The 22,429-nt window shown below is 42.6% G+C and overlaps 2 protein-coding genes across 2 annotated transcripts in view; one reads left to right on the forward strand and one right to left on the reverse strand.

Annotated features, from left to right (window-relative positions):
* LOC134079785 (membrane-associated phosphatidylinositol transfer protein 3-like) overlaps positions 1-22,429 on the forward strand; it is a 70,711-nt gene that overhangs the window by 37,657 nt on the left and 10,625 nt on the right. The window contains exons 7-15 of the mRNA XM_062535860.1: positions 3,264-3,453; positions 5,789-5,911; positions 7,185-7,348; positions 12,533-12,675; positions 12,921-13,091; positions 18,054-18,111; positions 18,625-18,809; positions 21,265-21,471; positions 22,113-22,261. Coding sequence (XP_062391844.1) covers positions 3,264-3,453; positions 5,789-5,911; positions 7,185-7,348; positions 12,533-12,675; positions 12,921-13,091; positions 18,054-18,111; positions 18,625-18,809; positions 21,265-21,471; positions 22,113-22,261 — 1,390 coding nt within the window. The remainder of the gene's footprint in view (positions 1-3,263; positions 3,454-5,788; positions 5,912-7,184; positions 7,349-12,532; positions 12,676-12,920; positions 13,092-18,053; positions 18,112-18,624; positions 18,810-21,264; positions 21,472-22,112; positions 22,262-22,429) is intronic.
* Positions 14,383-20,874, reverse strand: LOC134080212 (uncharacterized). Its single transcript, XM_062536522.1, has 9 exons — positions 20,744-20,874; positions 19,846-20,049; positions 19,258-19,461; positions 18,395-18,979; positions 17,641-18,147; positions 16,913-17,443; positions 16,194-16,727; positions 15,562-16,033; positions 14,383-15,160 (listed from the first exon to the last, which is right to left on the reverse strand). Exons 2-9 carry the CDS (start codon positions 20,047-20,049, stop codon positions 15,138-15,140), a joined length of 3,060 nt encoding a protein of 1,019 aa, XP_062392506.1. The 5' UTR covers positions 20,744-20,874; the 3' UTR covers positions 14,383-15,137.

A 22,429-nucleotide genomic window follows, 5' to 3' on the forward strand; every position in this document is an offset into this window, starting at 1 on the left:
CTCTTTTTTTCTCTCTCTCTGTCTCTCTCTCTCTCTCAGAGAAAGTCTCTGTTGAAATCCCAGAGAAATGTGAGAAATTGGCTGAAATGTAAAGGCACAGTTCCCTGTGATCTGACTCTGAGAGAGATGTCTGAGCATGGGCAGTGCCGCGTCTCCACTCTGTGAGACTCACGCGTGGGAATACACACCACGCTGTCAGTAGGAAGGGATAAGAATTGATATGTCCCTTTTTGGATCTCCGGGGAGCCTGTTCCCAGCTTCAGGTGCTCTACTCAAGAGTCCAATTTGAAATGTGAAGCCCCCTTTTTTTTAATCTAGCACCTCAGAAAAACGCCACTAATCACAATTTTGCGCACACACACAGAAAGCATATTATCCGGCAGTTCTGCAGATGGGATTTGCCTTGTGGGGCGGTTCACATGCATATGCTGGGGCTCAGAGAACTCGAGCACGTTTTCTCTAACTCGCTTCATTTGCCTTTCAAATATGACTAGGAAATAATTTATGTTAATATGCCGTTCAAACTCAGAGGCTGCTTCCCATCGTCGTGCACACAAAACATATGACTTGTTCCCGGATTTATTCATTTGCCAGACGCTTGAGACCAATGCATCTTGCATGTCCAATCCAACCATATAGCATGTGTTTACAAATGTAACAGGTGTAATTAAAGTAGTACATACACGTAGTACATGGGGGAATGTGGACATTCACAGCATGTGTTCCCTTGGAAACCCACTCGTGACCATGACTGTGTCACAGACCATGACACAGAAACATGTGCTTACCTGTACATATATTGAGCAGGACCACAAACCCATATACATACCCATTCACAGAGACACACACACACACACACACACACACACACACCAGCATAATTCATTAACACATGCACTGTATGTCTTTCAACATCTCTGTTGTCTGAGGCTTTTTAAGACCTCAATGTTATTGGGGATATACAGCACAAGCCAACTTTGGATTGTCTATGCTGCTGTGAGAAATTTTGAGAAGACATTTTGCAGTTGATACTGACAGTGTGTTAGTTCTACCTTATCAAAGCAGCATCAATTTCCACTGGTGTTGTTGAGTATCCCACAACACAGAGCTACAGTATAAGACAAAAGCTAGTAATCTGTATGTCACCTTCCCATACATTTATGTGGGAGAACAGTAATGGATGGAGAGATTAAGATTACGCAACAGTGTCAGGGGAGATCGGAGCCCTTGTCTAACATTCTAAGCCTCTTATTTTTCACAAGTCTCCGTTGTCTCATGCATTCACCCGCAACTGCACAACCTGAGGGAAAAAAAACACACTGAGCCAAATACTGTCAGAAGAGATTTATGGCTCTTTGAGAATGAATGTATCTCTAAGACTTACTGAACATCTTCAAATCTGAACAGTGAAAAATTGAAAGTACAGTATCAAGTCAAAGCTAACCACAGGGACAAGCATCAAGTGTTCGCCACATTTAGGGCCTTTTTAATTGATGGGGCAAACTGCTGTGACCAGTTCTAAATGGATGGGTACAAAGGCTGAAGCCTTCTAGTGTAGGCCTACCCAATGAGTATGTAGATTAAGGTAAATTGTAGACTGATTTGCCCTGCACTTCCAAGACTAAAGCTGGACAAATGTTTATGTAATAACATTGGCTTCATAGGGTTGTTTGGAGGGCTGTTGGGATTTATAAGATATAGAAACAGATTTAATAGAAGATAATATTTATGTAACTTCAAATTAACTCATGTTTGATTCATGTCAGCACATAACCCTTTCACAGTTGAGACTTTGTTATTACTGATGCAGCCTCCATCAACTGTGTGGACCTTTTCTCTGAATGGTGGTTGCTCTCCACTAAGTATATTTAAAACTGCATCCCAGTTTTGGGATTAAATCTAAAAAAAGATCTCCAAGGTTAGCCCTGCGAAAGGTTCCAGCAATTGATTATAACTGTCACACTGAGGCAGGAAACAAGCAAATCCACCAAGGCTGTCTACAAGATGGATTCTGAGGGCCATAATTGGACCCACTGCTCCATGTACTTGGTGAGAGCTCATTTTGTGGGTGCACTTCTTTCTGTATCCCTTAAGACCTAACCTAGGCCATTAGAAACAATATGGACACTTTTTAGAATGCATGACAGCAATTACAGCGAGAATAAGAGAAGAGGTTTACCTCAAATATGTATTTCATATTTGTATGGGTGAAGGTTGCTGCCAACTCAGTTTTCCAGATGCTCTGTTAAGTTCAAGAGTTCCACCTCCATGTTGAGTTTAAAATACCTTGAATGAACAGCAATATGAACTGTGTGAACAGAATTCTGAATGCAATTCAGTACGCCTATATATTCAGTCAAGCAATAAACACAAAAGAAATACATCAGGGGGAATTTGGCCAAGGGCATACTATCACACTTGGTTTCCAGAAAAATACACCACAACAATGTTTCAGTTGACCTTCCTTTGCTAGAAAGGACTCTCATGAGAAATTCTGATTGGTCCTCTTAATGACCATTAGAGACAGATGGACACGAGTCCTCTCGTAGTTCTGCTGTCTGTCTGTGGATGCCTTTCACATTAAAATATCACTATGGTTACCACAAAGTTCCATACTCAGATGAATGGGCCCAGTCCACCTGTGTTGAACTCGGCTCTTTTCTGTACATGGCTGCCTGTAAAGAATGGCTCAGATGCTCCTCAGAGGAATTGCCCTGGCCATCAAAGGTTCAAACGTGCATTGCACTTTAGCACTAATGAGTCTGATTAGTCTGACGAAACAGTGGTAATTATTATGAGAAACCACGATTAATCTGACTCGTCGATGTGAACAATATCATTTAAATGTAGGCTACCGTAATGTAAGATAAATTAGGTAGGTAAATATGGTAAACTAAAGAACAAAGTAAGCTTAACCAAATAACCAACTTAAATGAAATCTGAAAAAAAATTGCAGTTGGTGAATAAACTATTTTGAGAGAGGTGGATAGACTCTATTTTTTAAATTTCATAGGTGAATAAACTGTGTTTACCGCTAGCCTCTAACAGCCCTGCTCTCTCCTCATAGCACAAAAGATGTGACCTTCAGGCTTGCTTTACCTCTTGACACATGAAAGCATCACACATTTCATCACCCATGTTGACATTCTTACTTCTAATCCAATAAAGTCTATGTGTGTGTGTGTGTGTGTGTGTGTGTGTGTGTGTGTGTGTGTGTGTGTGTGTGTGTGTGTGTGTGTGTGTGTGTGTGTGTGTGTGTGTAGCCTAAATCCCTACAGCTATGATGAGAGCTGTGTGTCCAGCAGTGTGGATCACCTGCCGCTGGCTGCCCTCCCATTGCTTACCATCACCACGCCACGCTACCAGGACGCCGTGGCAACCGTCATTCACCAGGCCAACCAGGTGTACGCAAACTTCCTGCAGTCTCCAGAAGGGATTGGCTTCTCTGGACAGGTACGGTATGACTTTGTTCTATACGCCTTGTACCTATATAGTACAGTACTGGTCAAACGGGACCCAGCTGCTCTGCCTACATAAATCTTGCCTGTAGAAGCAATACTGGATTTTACTCGCAGATCTACCATAGATATTACTCATACATCCTATTTGAGTCATCTTGTGGAAACACATGGTGAGGAAGTGGTTGACTCATCATTCGCTTATATACTAATGACTCATGATTAGAGTATCTGATGACTGAACTAAGGATCTGATATATCTGTGGCATCTGTTTAGGAGGGCTTGTCAGGATCTGTTTGTAAACAGACCTGCTGCCAAATATGCAGCTAATCTGTTGCTACATTGACTTGAGAAATTCCTTTATTTTTCAAAGAAAATATCGGTATATCTTCAAATAACCTAAAATTGATCTGAAATATACAGTCTAGCCTACATATATTAAATTATATAAATTATCGTTTTTAACACTCCTGTTGTGCTCATTTTCATGTTTAGGCCTACTAGTTTTGTGTTCCTGGTCCAAAAATGACCATTGTGTTATATGAAAGTGTTGTGAATCAGCATTGTATGTGCATGTGTACTTCTTGTGGCTTATGTGATTGTTGTATCCATGTGTGTCTCTTGTGTCTTTGGTCTGTATTCAGAGTATCCTTTGTTTATCCTTGAATTGTTAGAATTCAGTGGGAGCCTATCTACAGTAGAGATCTTTTGTTCATCCCAGATGTGATTCTCTATTGTATACATTAGGTGTGCAAGGATGGAGGGGGGGGGGGGGGGTTCACACCTCCCATTGTCACATATGTCACGGAGCCTCATGGTAGTCAGAGTAAGTTAACAATATTTTTGAGAGAAAAGAATTGTCCATCGGTCACATTTGACCGTGAACACAACAGGTTAAAACAGGGTTAAAAGCATAATTCATCATTAGAAAACCCATTTGCAATAATGTTTGTGGCGATGGACTGTTGTGCCGTTTAAGGAGGTTATAATTATAGCCTTCATCAGGGTTCTTGAGATTCTAGGCATTCAGAACTTGAGGAATTGATTATTGTCTAAAAATGGTAAGAAAGAAAGTGCTTTCGTCAGATATATGCCAGTCTGTAATTGTTTTAGAAATTAAGACAATTCCATGCAGAAAATGGGCATGTATATCGTACAAAGTTGTGCATGCATCCTTCTGGGAACAGTGCTCACTAACTCTAACCAGTCCAGGATACAAGGAGAGGAAGGAGGCCCCCATGTTCAACTGTGCATGAGGATAAGAACATCATAATCTCTATTTTTAGAAACAGATCCCTTACAGGTCCTTATTGCGGCCATAAAAAAAACCTAGTCCTGTCATCAGCAGTGAAGGGGCTCTGGAATGCTTGCCTCAAGCCATGTCTGCGAAGTCTACAGTAGGGAGGACCGTACAACTTATCATGTCCAATACTTACCTGTATACTACGGGTAGCACGGTACCATTATTTTCAGTATCTGCCTATACTGATATCTTTCTAATACCATTGTTTTCCCTCTTAAAATGACTAAGCTATTTATAATACATGAAGCATGTTGGCAAGACTGCATTCCCAGAAAATGATGATAAAAACTTGCCACAGTACCGGTAGACAACATTCAATAAAACTGCTCCACTACTATACATACTGTTCTTAGGACCTGGAGTGAACAACCTCCTCCAGGCCTACTCAGCCTCCTTTCCCCCTGAGATTCTGTCTGTAGCTAGTAAATGGTTGTAAGCTAGTATTCTTTTTTTATTTTCTGATAACCGATCCAGTCATTTTGACTCGTACAGTGTTAGGCCAAGGTGAATCTTGTGTATGGAATCAGCACATAGTCTACAGTAATCGACAATGTGGTGTGTAACATTCTTCATCTCTGTGAAAAGGGGAGAGGTTACAGGAAGGCATTACTCTCAGCAGTACAGACAGTGGAGGCTTGACACCTCACAAAAGTACAGAAGTTCAGTAATAGGTGAAGGTGTTAAATCTGGTTTTCCTTTGACCATGCACCTACCCACACTCCTCCAGATGGTGTGTGAGGTCACAAACACACACACACACACACACACACACACACACACTTGCACACTCTCTCACAGACACACACACACACTTGCACACACTCTCTATCTCTCTCTCACACACGCACGCACGCACGCACGCACGCACGCACGCACACATACTGTACACATGCACACACACACACACACACACTAAACACACATTCACACACACTCACATACATTCTCTCTGTCAAAAGTAAAAGTAAATGTGTTTTTCTTCTGTGTGTGTGTGTGTGTGTGTGTGTGTGTGTGTGTGTGTGTTAGGTATGCCTGATTGCTGATTGTATTGGGGGTGTCCTCTGTTTTGATGCCCTCTGCTTCAGCGGAGACAAGAGACACACCGTTGCTGCTGCCTCACGGAAGCATGACAGCATCGAGAATTTGAAGGTATTTTCAAACACATGTTCACATCAACACATGCATAATACTTTTCAATTCAATGCACACATGCAAAAAACATACATGTACACATATACAAATACAGCCCATGCGAATGCAATTACATACCAACACCATACACAAATATGCACACACACACACACACACACACACTCACACACACACACACACACACACACACACACACACACACACACACACACACACACACATCTATCCAAATTCGTTCGTTCACACACTTATTACATACACACGCACATGTCAACAGACAGACAAAAAGACAGGCACACACACTTTTACAAGACACTGACTCATACTCAAGAGTACGCTGTCTTCCTCACTCTCCTGACAGTGAAGTTGAATCATCTCCTGACCTTGTGTCTAGCCTGCTGTCCCTCAAAGAGCCCTCTGAAATGAGAATATATGAATAGTTCCCACCTCCACGTCGCCCTCCGTAACACCTCCTAACGGACTGCATGCGACCTTCACCCACCCTCTTCTCACAGGCCCGTGTTCTTTAATGGAGACCTGAGGCTTCAGTTAGGGCCCATTCAGCAGGCTCCCTGACATACAGCCAGCCATTGCCATCTGTGGCCTCTATCATTTTCTCACTCCCTCTTCCAGAGCAGATGCTTCGACAGCTGAGAGACAGCCCTGCAAGAACAAAGGATTGAGATATGACTGTCAGATGATAATGTCTGTTACAAATTATTTACTTTTGATGACAAGAAATGAAATGAAAATGTGCGGCCTATTTTTTATTACTTCCAATCATTCGATACTTATTTATTTATGAGATTTGTAAATATGCATGCTGTGCTATCTTTATTGCTTTGGCAAATGGTCCTTACCTTCCCTCTATGAGGTTGTTAAGAATGGAGTACTCATAGACTTGTTGTAACAATATTATAGCACTCTCATTTCCACTTTTATATACCTTCCCCGGTGTCCACAGAACTGGTCACACCACTGGAATCATCATGCATGCTTTCTACACTGAAATATGTCAACAGTTCAGTCATTCAGTGCAGTCATTCATTTAATTCACATTCACATGTTTTTCTAATAATTCTGCTGATTTACCCAATATCTTGACCCCTGTAACGTCCTATGAAAAACAAATAATAGTGAAATGTTTCTTCTTGAATTTCCCCTTGGGGATCAATAAAGTATCTATCTATCTATCTATCTATCTATCTATCTATCTGTGCATGTACTCATGTTCCTCATTCTTTTGCCATTCCTGTGGTTTGGTTTCAAGGACAAGCCCTCGGCCCCCGTGGACAGCCTGAGCCCTAACCTCCTGGGAAGCAAGCGCCTGAGCAAGAGCAACATCGACGTGTCCGTGCCCGCCGATGTGTCCACCGCGCCCCCCCACCCGCTCATCCGTAAGCAGAGTGACTCCTGCAACGCCGACATCATGAGGTGAGACAGTATCCACTAGCGGTTCTCATCTTTCATATAGGCTGCCATGTTGCGCGCTCTCTCCTTCTCTCTCTCTCTCTCTCTCTCTGTCACTTTACTCATATCTTGCCCCCTGGGATGCTTGCACATGCTTGCTAACAGCATGTCAAAGCTATGTTCTTCTTGGGTGTGCAGATGCATTTGTGAAGAAGGGAAGGGAGAAGGGAAGGGAATCTGCAAAAAAAACAGGACCAAGGCATTTACAAATTGATAGGATGTCTCCATGTGTTTTATGCTTTATGGTCCATTCATCTCCTCATTACTTTATTTTGGTAATTTGCTAAAGCATCGTTACCATCACCATCATCCTCCTCCTCAGCAGCATTGTTGTACTGTTGTACAGCATTGTACTGATATGATATTGTGGTCCAACTTGCGTAAAGGTGCAGAAGTTCTGGGATTTCAGCCTGAAATGCACTCAAAGGCATGCGTTGATGTGGACATGCATGTCTCAAGGCTGACATAAGCCAAACATATGGGACTGTCCATGCAGCACCTCAAAGACGTTCCCTTTGAAGATTCCCAGCAGGCCTTAACCTTTAGCCAATGCTCCAGGTTCCAAACGGCTTGTCAGAGGAATTTGTGGAGGCGGGTAATACCCTGCTGAGAGTTGGGGAAGGAGGGGGGCTTTTGCCAAATTTCAGTTTGTTGCTTTAAAATAGCTGCATCAATATCTAAAATGATGTGTTTGTGTTCATTATTATTATTATTAGTGTTACATGTACTGTAACAGTAGTAGTTAAAATAGCAGTAGTGGCCATTGGCCTTGGGGCCTCATATAGGCTAACAGAGATAATTTCCTTTATGCTTAAACTGATTAATTAGATTGTCATCATTATGAAACAGAGCTGTTAGATCGTAGGCTAGAGTTGCAAACAAAGAAGGCATTGGATGTTTTACTCTTTATACACTCTAGTGAGGAATGTAGTCAATAATTGCTCATCCTTCCAGAGGGATACAGTTGAGCTCATTAGGCTTCCAGTTCTGGTGTTTGCAGAGCAGAAGACAGGCATCTCTCCCGGGTGAAAGTGTGAATGTGTGCACACAGTTTTGGAGGCATTAACCACACCCCCACACAAACCCCCAGACATGCACAGCGATATAGACACAACACACACAGACAGGCACACAGACAGGCACACAGACACTGGCGCACACACTCACGTACACACACACACACACACACACACTCAATCACTCACTCACGCATTGCCACAGTACAACTTGGCCATTTCCTCTTGGGTTCCCCTTATCATTATGAACAACAACAGTGAGCTGAGAAATATGACAAACACAATTGCTCGCAAATGAGGATTTGACGATATTAAACATAATACAGCAAATCATTTCAAGAAAAGAGGGCAATTTGTGATAGATTGTTTTGCATCCATCTCTCTCTCACTCTCTCTCTCTTTCTCAGCGTGTATCAGCGTGTGCAAGGTTGAGTAATTGTCATTGTCTCGGTGCTTTTATTAAATTCGTTATCATGGGAGCATAAGCACCACAAGCAGCTGAATACAACATGTTGTGGGAGTAGTAGGCTATTTCTGTGTATGCATCTTTGATGATGTTATTGTTTTGCTTTTGTATGCATAATAATTTGTACACATCTTTGCTGCTTTCTCTTGCTGTTAAGCCATTTCTGTTGAATCCTTGCATGAAAGTATTTTGCAAATACAGTAAAATATAGGCTATTTTGTTGTTGTTGTTGGTGGTGGTGGTGGTAGTGTAGTTGTTGCTGTGATATTGATGAAGTCAGTATTGTGCTTGTTAAGCCTTTCTTGCCCTTACATGGCACCAAAGGATTAGTGAGGACCTGTGAATGATACTGAAACAGTACAAACAAGCGTAATGTGTGCACATCCAAAAGTAGTGGTGCTGGATAAAGAAGTAATACCGTAAAATACTGTTTTTCTGTTTATTAAAGTTCCACCAAAAGTAACGTTTCAAGCTCTTCAGAAAAAAACATAGAGCTAGTGTGTGGATACTGAAACAGTGACATGTTCCGTTACATGACAATAACCTTAGTATAAGTGTATCTTGAGATGGGGATTCAAATGTCACCAATCCTTTTGCCTCCAAAGAATGAAAATCGGAGAGGGAGTGAAGCCCTCCTCTATAAAGTGTTGCGTGAGGCATGACTGTCTCATCAGAGGAGAGCTGTTTTTGGGGGGTGCAGGTGTTTGCTGATGTGCTGTGCTGTTCACACTGCGCTACAAACACTGGGTTCCTTTTGTGGGAATTAAAAAACTGCTGAACACAGAGGAACCCCCTACGTTCAACCCCCCGGGGGTTTGCTCATTTTGCTTCTGCTTCAAAATAGCCTTAGGATTTCAGCGATGTGAGTTTTGGTGTACAATATTTGTGGGAGTGTGTGTGTGTACATATGCACACAAGTTTTCAGCGTGTGTATTTATGCACATACAGTACATGAAGCCCTGGATGCTTTATGTAGGTTTATATTAGGTCCTTTATGAAATTATTTTGTGAACTTCTACACAGGAACACAATAAAGAGGATTTTTATTTATCCAGTTATATAGGCCTATTGGACCTTTTTAAACACTACCCTAACGCAAGGTGATAAATTCATTCATCATATGGTAGGTACAGTCTGTGTGTAATATTCATGTCATGTTTGAATGCTTATTGCAATATGTGTGTGCCTGTGTTGCTATGTGAGTTGTGATTGATTTTGTGGAGGATTTTCCATTCACGCATGTGTGTGATTGATTTTGTTACGCACCGCTCTGTATTGTACTGTTTGTAAGCATGTGCATATGTTATGTTGTGTGTGTGTGTCTGTTTGAGCAGACGGCCTGGTTTATGAGATGAGGGAGCGTCGTGAACTCTTGAGATCAACACCACTAATAACACCACGCCGTCTGTTGCCATGGGTGATTTCATATGCCTCTAAATGAAGATAGATGCAACAGGCCAGGCCAGTTGTTCAACAGAATCTGCTACTCTACGCAGAAGCACATTGTTCTCTGTACCAGCAGAGGAATTAATGGCACTTCACCTCAGGGTCTCAGACTGAGACTAATTATTTTATTGAGCTAGACAAAGTGCCAATCTAAAATGGTCTCACTTGTTTGGTTGATTTTGTCTTGGAAATTTGGACAGACCAAAAAACACCTTCGGGTCTCTGGCATACTCATGTTTGATTTCCTAGGGGCATAACCAGCGGTGAAATTAATCTTCAGTTGTACATTAAACTTTTACTAAACCCTTTCAGAAGGACAGCAAACACATTGTTCTTGTAAAGGAAAGCTGTTCAAACCTGTTATGAGACAGTGTGCCTTCCTTCCTAATTGTGTAATTATTCCAAATTGGGTATAGTCCTTCTATAGCCTATCAGAACCCCCTGACATACAATCAAAATACCAAAAATGAATCTTTATAGGGTTACTTTTCATTCTAGGGGCTCAGATACAGTAAGCCTTTTATGCATTTTGGGTAACCAAAAGTCCTATAAAAAGTCTCCATGGGGACAAACTTTTACAAATAACTGTGTAATATATGCCAGTATATCACACATTAATTCTGAATGTTTCCTAAGAAACTACAGTGTCTCTACTTTCTAAAAATGTCAAGCACTTGATGGTAGGCCGAAATAGGTAGGAACAGTGCCCTCTGAAGTAGGCACAGTGTAATGTCGGGGGGGAAGGCCTACAAATGGCCTATGCCAGATAATTTTCAGTTTAAAAGAAAAAGCACCTTCCATGTTGCTTAATACTGATTGCATGCCTGTTTTGTGTACAAAGTGGTGCCAACCATCCTCCTCTGTCTCTCATCATATAAAGCCTGCCCCATGCTGGATAAGGTTGTGATTGGTTCCTCGGGTTTTAATGATTTGGAAATGGGCTTGAATTTGTAGGTGAACAGATCTGACAGTGGAAATTCAAATGTGCTCTAAGATTGGCCTGATCTTTCTAGGCTAGTGAAAACTGAAATTGTTGGAAAATATAGTGTGAAATGTGATGAGATATGCCACAGGTCATACGCCACTGTTCTCTTGTGTGAGCGTGAAATGTGCGTTTGGCATGACACATTATCAAAGCTGGTGCTGGGGGTCATATGAGCTAAAGTGATGTCAGGAACAGGAAGAGTCTGAGTTGTGCCGAGATACGGCAGGTCACATGTGGCGGGTATCCCAGACCCCAGATAGTAAAGTAGCCTAGTCTGGGCCCGACGCCATCTGGCGTGGAATGAGCTTCAATCTGTGCGCTGCCAAATACAAATGTTACCGTTTGCCATCCACCTTGCACTATTTTGTGTTTCCATTTTTGAAGCCTGCTGGATATGAAGGCATATTGACATTCTCCATAGAGTTCTGAAGCTCAGGGCTTGCGGCTGCTGCTGCACGTCCTAATTAATCAGGACACAGCATTTGAGTCAGGACAGGCAGTGGATGCGGGCTTTGTATCAAACAGTGAGACAGGAGAGGTAGTATAAGTGGTTTGGGTTAATTAACCTATTAAATGGTTTGGGTTAATTGGTAATTATATCTTTCCTGCTGTCATTTTTCTTTCTCTCACTCTCTGTATGATGAAATTGCCACAAACAACCACAAAGTGTCCATGTTCTTGATCTCATTGCAGCCTTTGACACTATCAACCTTACACTTCTTCTTCAATGGCTAGAACACTTAGTAGGACTTACAGGCACGGCCCTCAACTGGCTTTCTTCCTATCTAACTACTGTAGAAGATCACATTCTGTCTCTATTGAGAATTTTACATCTGATGTAGTTGACATTTTATATGGGCTACTTCAGGGGTCAATTCTTGGTCCTTTGCTTTTTAATCTGTACATGCTCCCACTTGGGCCAATTAGCCAGCAGTACAATATTTCTTATCATTTACTTATATTATTATATGTATTTATATTTCCATACCGTATGTTTAGCTTTATCTATTTTCTATCTTTGTTTGGTCATGTCATGTGTGCTTTTCTCTTTCTTTTGTAGCACATTGGGTCTATGCTATACAAAGAGAGTTGACCTGATTTGACTCTATGTCTACGCCACTATGTGCTATGTCTTCACATGTCCTCACATTTCATTTCTCTCCCTCTCTCTTCTCTATCTCCTTCTGTTCATCTTTATCTTTCCTTTCCTGTCTTTCCCCCGCTCCTTTTCTCAGTCTCTTACAGGGAGAATACTGCGGGTCACGCCTGGCGTCCGGCCCGGGCTCTTTTGACTTTGAGGTGTCTGACTGCTTCCTCCTTGGCTGTCCTCTTGGGCTGGTTCTGGCCATGAGGAAAACAGTCCTACCTGCTTTTCAGGGTTGGTTGCTACCCCCCACAGGGGAAGTCATACTTTCAGAGGCCTATGTATGTCTCCGCTGTCAGATGTGTCAGAAGTTGAAATTTAGAATCCCACACCTCATTCTAATCCACACGCACACAAGTAAACCAACAAGAACCAGAAATGCACAACCTCTACCTGAAGGGATTTCATATCTCATATTCTTGAATACTAATGTACATATCCCTTAGAAGTTTAAACCCATCCCTCTCTCTTTGCTACAGTGTCCCAGCTCCAGCCGGCCTGCTCGCAGCTCTTCAATCTGTTCTACCCCTCCGATCCCTCTGCCTCTCGTCTGGAGCCTCTCTTCCACCCCAAACTCAGGCAGCTGTCCCCATTCTCTGTGCCCCGCTACCAACGCTACCCCCTTGGAGACGGGCGATCCACCCTCATAGGTCAGTTTAAAGGGCTCTATTCCTGGTATTAGATTGGGGTATAGTGTGGTATTGTGTTGGTGGCTCCGTTCGAAATGGAAGGCAGTGGCTCACTGCCTCCCTGACTAAATAAGAGAGCTGTCTCACTAGACATGACTCTTGATTGAATGCATCTTTTAATACTTGTCTGTCCTGCTTTTATCTGAATTTATACCAAAGATCATAGAGCGCCACGTGCATATTGCTCTATGATTTTTGATTCATACTGTAGCATACATCTCAGCTCATTTCAGTTTGATTTGATATTTATGCTACAGATTTGGAAACATAATATCAGAAAGGGTTGAAGCAGTAGTCAACAATCATTGACAATACAGGGGGAAATGGTACTGGGTTATATCATTTTACTTTAAGTCATAACCTTATTCTGTTTTCTATTAGTGTCAGCCAAAGAAATGCCGGTATTACCTGTAATTTTATATTACCTATTGGCACAGTGTTAGTGTATAATTGTTTACACCGTGATTTATGCTATGTGTGATAGTGTGCAGTAGAGTCTCAATGTGTTTTGAAGTTCAGTTTCAGAATCAGCTTTATTCAGCCAAATGAGTTGGCACACACATGGGATTTAGTTGTGTGCCATGTTGTTCTACGGTTCAGGATTGAGAGGTCCATGTGATATTTTATTCACCTGATTAACTTGTGAAGACTACCAGCTGTTGCTACTAATTACACGAGACCCACACACACTCTCTCTCTCTCTCTCTCTCTCTCTCTCTCTCTCTCTCTCTCTCTCTCTCACACAAACTCACACACACACACACACACACACACACACACACACACACACACACACACACACACACACACACACACACACAGGCCATATCAGCATTCAGGTGAGTGCTGTCCTCACTCAGCACCAGGAAATATTTCCAAATTGGACATTCATCTGGTTGTGTAAAGGTCAATGCCTGCTGAAACATGTAATCTGAAAGGGGTCCCCCTCTCCCTATAACACACACACACACACACACACACACACACACACACACACACACACACACACACACACACAGTACATACAAGTATTCACACAGAAACACATGACAGACAAAAAAAACTCATCTAGTCTGATTCTGCCTTGGTGTGTGTGACACCCTTCCAGAGATGTGATATATAGTAGTATAGTTATGGGCTACAGTTATGTAGTTATTGTCATAGTTATGAATCAAGGTACAGGTGTGTATTAACATGTAAACACACTGACTGTTCAATAAAGCTTATTGAACAAATTACATTGCAATTTGAATGTTTTAAAATGTATTTTTATTTTTCAAAAGTGTTGTTGGACTCAACAGCAGAGATGCATGGTTGAGACTCTTGCTCACGTGAGAATGTCTGGCTAAACCCTCCGCAGTGTTGGGGAAACTTAGCACCACTAGGCAGGTACTGCACATCACTTGTGCGTTAGCTCCTTCCCCTGCGACCACCATCAGTTTTTTTCTTTAAAACTCCCAGCCCAGGACGCTTCTCCGGGGTTTTCAGGGGCAGTTCTGATACTTGCTGACTGTCACTTTCAATGAAGTTCCACAAGCGATAAGAGAACAAACTACTCGCGGAATGATATGACAGACTTGTGTCTTTCTTCTTGGGTGACCGTGGCCTGAGACAGAGAGAAACTAGAAGAGAAACGTACGGGGCAAGAAAGAATTAGGAGAGTGAAGAGGTGTGACATTACCGAGCCACTAGTTAAGTTGTTGAGAGTAGTGGTGTTGTCTAGTTAGCTGTATTGTAGTAGTGGGTATACTGTGATTAACCACAAATGTTAATACGTATCCTACTGTATATGTAATATATAGTGGGTATACTGAGATGGTGATGCTTTTTATGTGGGTATATTGGGTAGTCCTGCGTATCACGTAGACTACACCACTGGTTGAGAGTGTCACAGAGAAGTCACTCTGACAGATTACTTCTTTGGCGATTTGCTAACACTGGAAATGGGGTTGCATGTCCTCACTGTGCCTGACAGCTCCACTTGCTTCAGTCCAAATATTTGACAAGTCAACAAGCATCATCATCTGCAACTGGAAAAGGAAGAGAGGAGAGACATTTTAGGGGCTTTAAACTTTATGTAGATAGGACAGTTCACAGTGACAGAAAGCAAGTAAGAATCAAGAAGGAGAATGCTCAAGGAGAAATATTTAGTTTCCTTAGATGGGTCTGGTAAAGATCAGTTGGATACACTGGTGTCTTCATGGATACAGAGTCAATATGGCCGATTATTCTGTGCTTGCAGTCAAAGTCAAAGTTCTTGCCCACTAGATCATGGTATAATATGAAATGAGGCCTCGCATGTGAATAGTCTCCTGTAGTTACTTAAATGGAGCATTTAGATCTTTTGGCCTAATAAACTACCCTAAATAAAGCTTTATAGTTTAAATGCACCAACGTTATATGGTTAGCCTTTAGTTCAGCTGTTCATTACCTTGCATGTTGCTCATATCCTGTGAATCGTGCAGTTTGTGGTATTGTCTCATATGTTGGGAAACCCTCTGTGTCAAGCGACCACATCCCTCCACTGGACACGTCTTCAATGGCCGACTTGTTGGTGATGACCACGGCTTCCTGAGGGACTGGACAGCATCTCGGGCCTCTTGATGGCTCCACTGGTGCACCTGTCTCAGGTGTCGAGGCAGGTGAATCACAACAGCTGTACAGCCGCTTACAATGCAGCTCTTAGTCCCTCTGCCACCACAAGGTTTTATTTCTCCATTCTCAGTTGCCTTGTCAGTAATACTGCAGCATGGACTGCTCTGGTCATCGGGTAGTTCAGTCTCTTCTTGAGGTGTCTCTTCTCCTTGTAGTCCCTCCTCTTCACATGTTGAGATGGTGGTTGGGTATGAAAGGAGCAGTTCAACACTTCCATCGTCTAAAAGCTCTGATGAGCTTATTATACTCTGGATTTAAAAAACAAACAAACAAACAAAAAAACATTTTACATTGACACAGTTTTGGTGAAGATTGTTTTTTTTGACAATCGTTTAAGGGCAATACAAAACAGATACCACTAAACATAAATGCACTGCGTCATACAAGTCAAAGGAGCAGGTGACTTACACTTTCGATTACTTCTGGCCCATGAATTGATCCGTCTTGGCCCTGTAATTCAACTTCTGCTTTTTGGATGTCATGTCGCTTTAGAGAGCCTATGTGCAGTTTGTGATATTGTCTCAAATGTTGGGGAATCCTCTGTGTCACGCGACCGCATCCCTCCACTGGACACGTCTTCAATGGGCGGCTTGTTGGTGACCACGGCTTCCTGAGGGACTGGACAGCATCTCGGGCCTCTTGAGGGCTCCACTCGTGCACCTGTCTCAGGTGTCGTGGCAGGTGAATCACAACAGCTGTACAGCCGCTTACAATGCAGCTCTTAGTCCCTCTGCCACCACAAGGCTTTATTTCTCCATTCTCAGTTGCCTTGTCAGTAATACTGCAGCATGGACTGCTCTGGTCATCGGGTAGTTCAGTCTCTTCTTGAGGTGTCTCTTCTCCTTGCAGTCCCTCCTCTTCACATGCTGAGATGGTGGTTGGGTATGAAAGGAGCAGTTCAACACTTCCATCGTCTAAAAGCTCTGATGAGCTTACAATACTCTGGATTAAAAAAGAACATTTTACAATCAAGTTTTAGTGGGGATTACTGTAGTTTGTACTTACTTACTATTATCCTAATTACAGTATTATAGTTTACTATAGTTCTTTGACCACAATCCATTTAGAACTTCCATGATATTGTGTAGATAATCTGATCATACAAGACAAAGAAGGTGTTTACTTACACTTTCAACTACTTCTGGCCCATGAATTGATCCGTCTTGGCCCTCTAATTCAACTTCTGCTTTTTTGATGTTATGTCGCTCTAGAGAATCTATGTGCAGTTTGTGGTATTGTCTCAGATGTTGAGGAATCCTCTGTGTCTTGCGATTACATCCCTCCACTGGACACGTCTGCAATGGGCGGCTTGTTGGTGACAACGGCTTCGCAGCGGAGTGGACAGCATCTCGGGCCTCTTGAGGGCTCCACTCGTGCACCTGTCTCAGGTGTCGTGGCAGGTGAATCACAACAGCTGTACAGCCGCTTACAATGCAGCTCCTAGTCCCTCTGCTTCGAGGCTTTAGTTCTCCATTCTCAGTTGCCTTGTCAGTAATACTGCAGCATGGACTGCTCTGGTCATCGGGTAGTTCAGTCTCTTCTTGAGGTGGCTCCTCTCCTTGCAGTCCCTCCTCTTCACATGTTGAGATGGTGGTTGGGTATGAAAGGAGCAGTTCAACACTTCCATCGTCTAAAAGCTCTGATGAGCTTATTATACTCTGGATTAAAATGAACATTTTACAACATTAATCAAGTTTTAGTGGGAATTACTGTAGTTTGTAATTACTTACTATTATCCTAATTACAGTATTATGGTTTACCAATATAGCTCTATAACCCAATCCATTTGTAAAACTTCTATGGTACAACCATCTAGATAATTTGGCCATACAAGTCAAAGAAAGCCTCTACTTACACTTTCGACTACTTCTGGCCCATGAATTGATCCGTCTTGGCCCTGTAATTCAACTTGTGCTTTTTTGATGTTACATCCTGCTAGAGGGCCTATTTGCAGTTTGTGATATTTTCTCATATGTTGGGGAATCCTCTGTGTCATGCGACCACATCCCTCCACTGGACACATCTTCATTGACCGGCTTGTTGGTGACAACGACTTCCTGAGGGACTGGACAGCATCTCGGGCCTCTTGAGGGCTCCACTCGTGCACCTGTCTCAGGTGTCGAGGCAGGTGAATCACAACAGCTGTACAACCGCTTACAATGCAGCTCTTAGTCCCTCTGCCACAAGGCTTTATTTCTCCATGATGTCTACCGGTAATGTTGCCACATAGATGCCTTTGGTTATTGGATGCTTCCATCTCTTGTTCAGGTGGCTCCTCTTGCTTTGACCCCTCCTCCACGCTTCTCCATGTTGAGGAGGTGGTAGGGTACAGTTCACCACTTTCATTGCCTGAAACATTCCACTGTTTACACAAAAAGAACAAACACATTTTACAACGTCAATAAAAAAAGCATGTTACCATTATTTACTGTTCATAAGGTTACTGTTGTTCTAAGACTGTAATCAAAACCTTTTTGAGTAATACTCATGGACTGGTACTACTACACAAAATCAATCAATTGGTCCATCAAGATTATGGTCCACTGGCGATTTCAACTGGTTTTTATTTTGTTTTTGTTTTTAAATCAAGGTACTATTTCATCTCTTGCCTTTAACAGTGTGCTCCATCCTCTCCGCCCTTTTTCCAGCCCGTGGAATTTTCTCATGTGCTGGTAAATATTCCGTCTTACACAGCAACATCCCTCCAGGGGACACCGTTTCTTGCCCCGCCGACTGGTTAGAGGCCGTGGCTTTTTGCTGCCAAAAATAGCTCTTCGGATCTCAGAAGGGCCCAGATGGTGCACCTGTCTGAGGTGTCGTGTCAGGTGAACCCCAACAGCTGTGCAGCCATCCACAATGCAGGTCTTGGTTCTTCTGCCACGCGCTGCTGCGACCGGCTTTTCCGTAGCATCGAGGGCTTTCTGGGGGCTCCACTGGTGCATGCGTCTCAGGTGGCGTGGCAGGTGGACCACCCGAGCCGTGGAGCCACTTACGACGCAGCTCCTGCTTCCTCCGTCGCGCCTTGTTACAGACTTTTCCGTTTCTCGCTTTAAAACATTCCGACGTCTCCGCTGTTTTTTGGGCCCAGTCAGCACCTCCTGAGTGACCGCTTCCGTCCCGTCGACCAAATTTACGGGAGATCCACTAGATGAGGGAATTGGGGTCATCCAATCTAGAGCTTCACCAAGGTTCTCCTGTTAAAAATGAAAGAAAGTATTATGTGAATATACATTGAATGTGGCCTTGGTAAGAGTGTTCGTCTTTGCCTTTTCAACCTCCTGGTCTGGTTCATGTAACCCACTAGTCAGTAGAGGTCAATGTGCAGAAGAGTGGTGCGCTCTCTTTTGAGTTACATGAAAATCAGACTCCTCATAATATATTTCATTTTGCCATCTTCGCCAATCCAACACAGTAATACTGTATATATTCACATAACATGAAACATAGAGGTCTTTTTTAGTCTGCTACATGCCTTTTCAGCCTCCTGGACTGGCTCATGTAATCCACTGTACCGCAGGCTTCTCCTCTGCTTCCTGGATGAAGCAGGCTCTTCCCAGATGTTCTCATCCCACAGGGGTACATTCACTACCGCGTCCAGTGGAAGATCCAGGCGTTGGATACGGACAACACAGTTGATCATATTCATCATCTGAATATCAGATGACGTGACATCCATCTAGGATAAAGTAACAAGAAAAGTAATACACCAATAAGAGAGCTGCAGATCACACACTGTATCACATTGCACTGCGTCAACACAAATAAACGATTCATTCCTAGGCTCATTCAAAGCAACTCTCAAGTGAGGAACAGCAATTCACTACAATTGGTGGCGAGTGCATGGAGAACAGTCACAGAGGACAGTACAGTAATTTGGAATTTGATAAGGTCAGCTTGGTAGTCAGTAGAGGTCGATGTGCAGAAGAGTGGTGTGCTCTCTTTTGGGTTGTTGAAAACCAGACTCCTCACAATATACATTTCATTGTGCCATGTTCGCTAATCCAACACAGTTAATATTCACAACATGAAACATAGAGGTCTTTTTTAGTCTGCTACATGCCTTTTCAGCCTCCTGGACTGGCTCATGTAATCCACTGTACCGCAGGCTTCTCCTCTGCTTCCTGGATGAAGCAGGCTCTTCCCAGATGTTCTCATCCCACAGGGGTACCTTCACTACCACGTCCAGTGGAAGATCCAGGCGATGGATACGGACAACACAGTTGATCATATTCATCATCTGAATATCAGATGACGTGACATCCATCTAGGATAAACCAGAAAGACAAAAGAAAAGTAGTATACCATTAGGAGAGATCATAGTGATTGATTGTTGCACCATGTTTGCTATGCAGTACTCCATCAGAGCCCTTACATGTCTTGGCTGATAAAGCTTGTGCCGTGTTTGCTGTGAAGTCACATACTAGGCTGGAGTTGTGTGCAGCAGGTAAAGTGAATTTAGGCTTTCAGCCTACAATGCAGAATAGCTTTCAAGCATTTACTTGCATAACCTGTTATGTGGACTATACTTTATGATGTGGCAGGACTAAAGGTTTCTGAAATTCTTTTTTGTTTTAAACGTAGCCTTTATATCTTAACTGTAAACTCTGTCGTTACGCTGTGTCAAAAGCACACGTGGAGCATCTGTTGTGGTTCCAAGCAGACTAGCCTCAGTCAACAACACAAGAAGTATGAGTAGCCCTTTAATTTCCCCTTAGTTACCTATCTTAGCATTAAGGCAGCTAAGCTCAATTTGAATGAATGCATTCTTACATTATGCAGTCCTTTATGCAATTAAGCATACATAGCGGATTTAGTGGGGGGATGTTTGGGAGAATGTCACTTGGCTGGTTAACTACTGAAGCTAGCGTGCATTTTAGTTAGCCGAAGTACTTTTAGATAATTTCACGAGCCTCCAAACGGTAACGTGCTGGTTCAATTTATAAACACTATACACCGACCTCGACAGCGTAGCCTGTCTTTCTGTAGACTGTTTCATTCAATCCGTGTGCATCATGACGGTTTTTGTTTTAAAAAGAAGTGATACACTGAGTCCAGCTCGGTTTCCTATGTACACAGAAGGGGTTCGTCCCCGAGGATGACGACACGAAAACATCCGGGTACTTTGCTTCTGCGTCATACCCACGCCCCTTTGTGGATTAAAATGTCTAAAATCAAAGATTATAAAACTCATCTATGACCTGCAGCGATTTGCATAGATCTGTTGCAGACATTATAGCCTACACGAGTAACTTAATACAGCTGTCATTACCCTGTGATGAATTTCTATTTAGAATAGCAGAAAAAACGCTGGTGAAATATTGGCCTACATTTGAGGCCATGATAAAAGTTGTCAAAAATGCCACAGCTTGAAGACATTTAGATGAACTAAATGAATTCTCCTTGTAAAATGACATCTCCCCTCTCTCAAGCTCATTTTTGAATGTGTATTGTTCTCCCTTTTTCCCTTCCCACTCTGCAGCTGACACCTTGTTGAAGCACTCAGGGGGTTCAGCCATAGGGATGTTGGGAACAGACCCCCTTCCTGAAGGTCTGCCCCCAGTTGAAGTGGACTTCGTGTCTGGGGAAGAGGGCGACAGACCTTTGCATGATAAGGCAAAGTTGTCCAGGAGCGACAGTGAAACATCAGTCGCCTCCCAGCAACAACCTGTCAGCCACCTCACTGACTGTGAGTGGTATACAAAAACACTGTCAGCTACATCACATCCACAGTAGGCTACATAGCAGCACACATTTGTGTTGTTTTTGACATTTTTGTTTGAGTTGTGTAGCTTTTCTCTGCAACACTTTATTTTAGTGAACACATGTTAGTTCCAGTATTGTCTTAATATGTTATTTTTCTGTTCACATGTTCGGACAGTGAATTAGGAGTATGCACTGGGATCCGTAGTATATAGCCTACCAATAACCTTACAGTAGATCAGGATCAACTGGTGCTTATTGGGGATTTACCAATAATAAATTACATATTGATTAAGAATAAATCAATACAGACCTAAATATGCAATGGTGCTAACTAAATGTTACCCTTTTCTCAACTGTTGGAGGTCAATTGTCAGGTTGGTTTAATATTCTTTGAAAGTCTTGCATGATCATAATGTGTAGGCTACATCTGATTATTTTTGCTGTTCTATGAATAGGCTATAGATGATGGCAACTTATCTGAATACACAGCTGCAAATTGTGATTAACATATGGACTAGCTGTCCAATTTGGCATTTTAAAGAAAGAGCCAATTGGCTCTTTAGAAAATGTGACCTATATGCATAAGAGCAACTATGGCCTCAACCTATGTACTGTACACGTCAGTCTGCAGCCAGTGGTGGGGCTTGAAGCGCCTGGACTACGTACTCTTCTGCCCTGATGTCCTGACCACATTCCCCACTGTGGCTCTGCCCCACCTGTTCCATGCATCCTACTGGGAGTCCACAGATGCTGTGGCCTTCATTCTACGACAGGTGAGAGGGTTACTGTACGCGTTCTGATTTTTGTTTATGGCTTTCATTACTTTAGTTTATAAATATAAGTAGCTTATACACCATGTATGTTAGTTACCACACTTTGATTTTTATTTGGAAATGTAATGCTCACATTTTTTTTGGCTATAGCCCATAACTCAGAAGCGA

This window comes from Sardina pilchardus, chromosome 5, assembly GCF_963854185.1.
Source record: "Sardina pilchardus chromosome 5, fSarPil1.1, whole genome shotgun sequence".
Lineage (NCBI taxonomy): Eukaryota > Metazoa > Chordata > Actinopteri > Clupeiformes > Clupeidae > Sardina > Sardina pilchardus.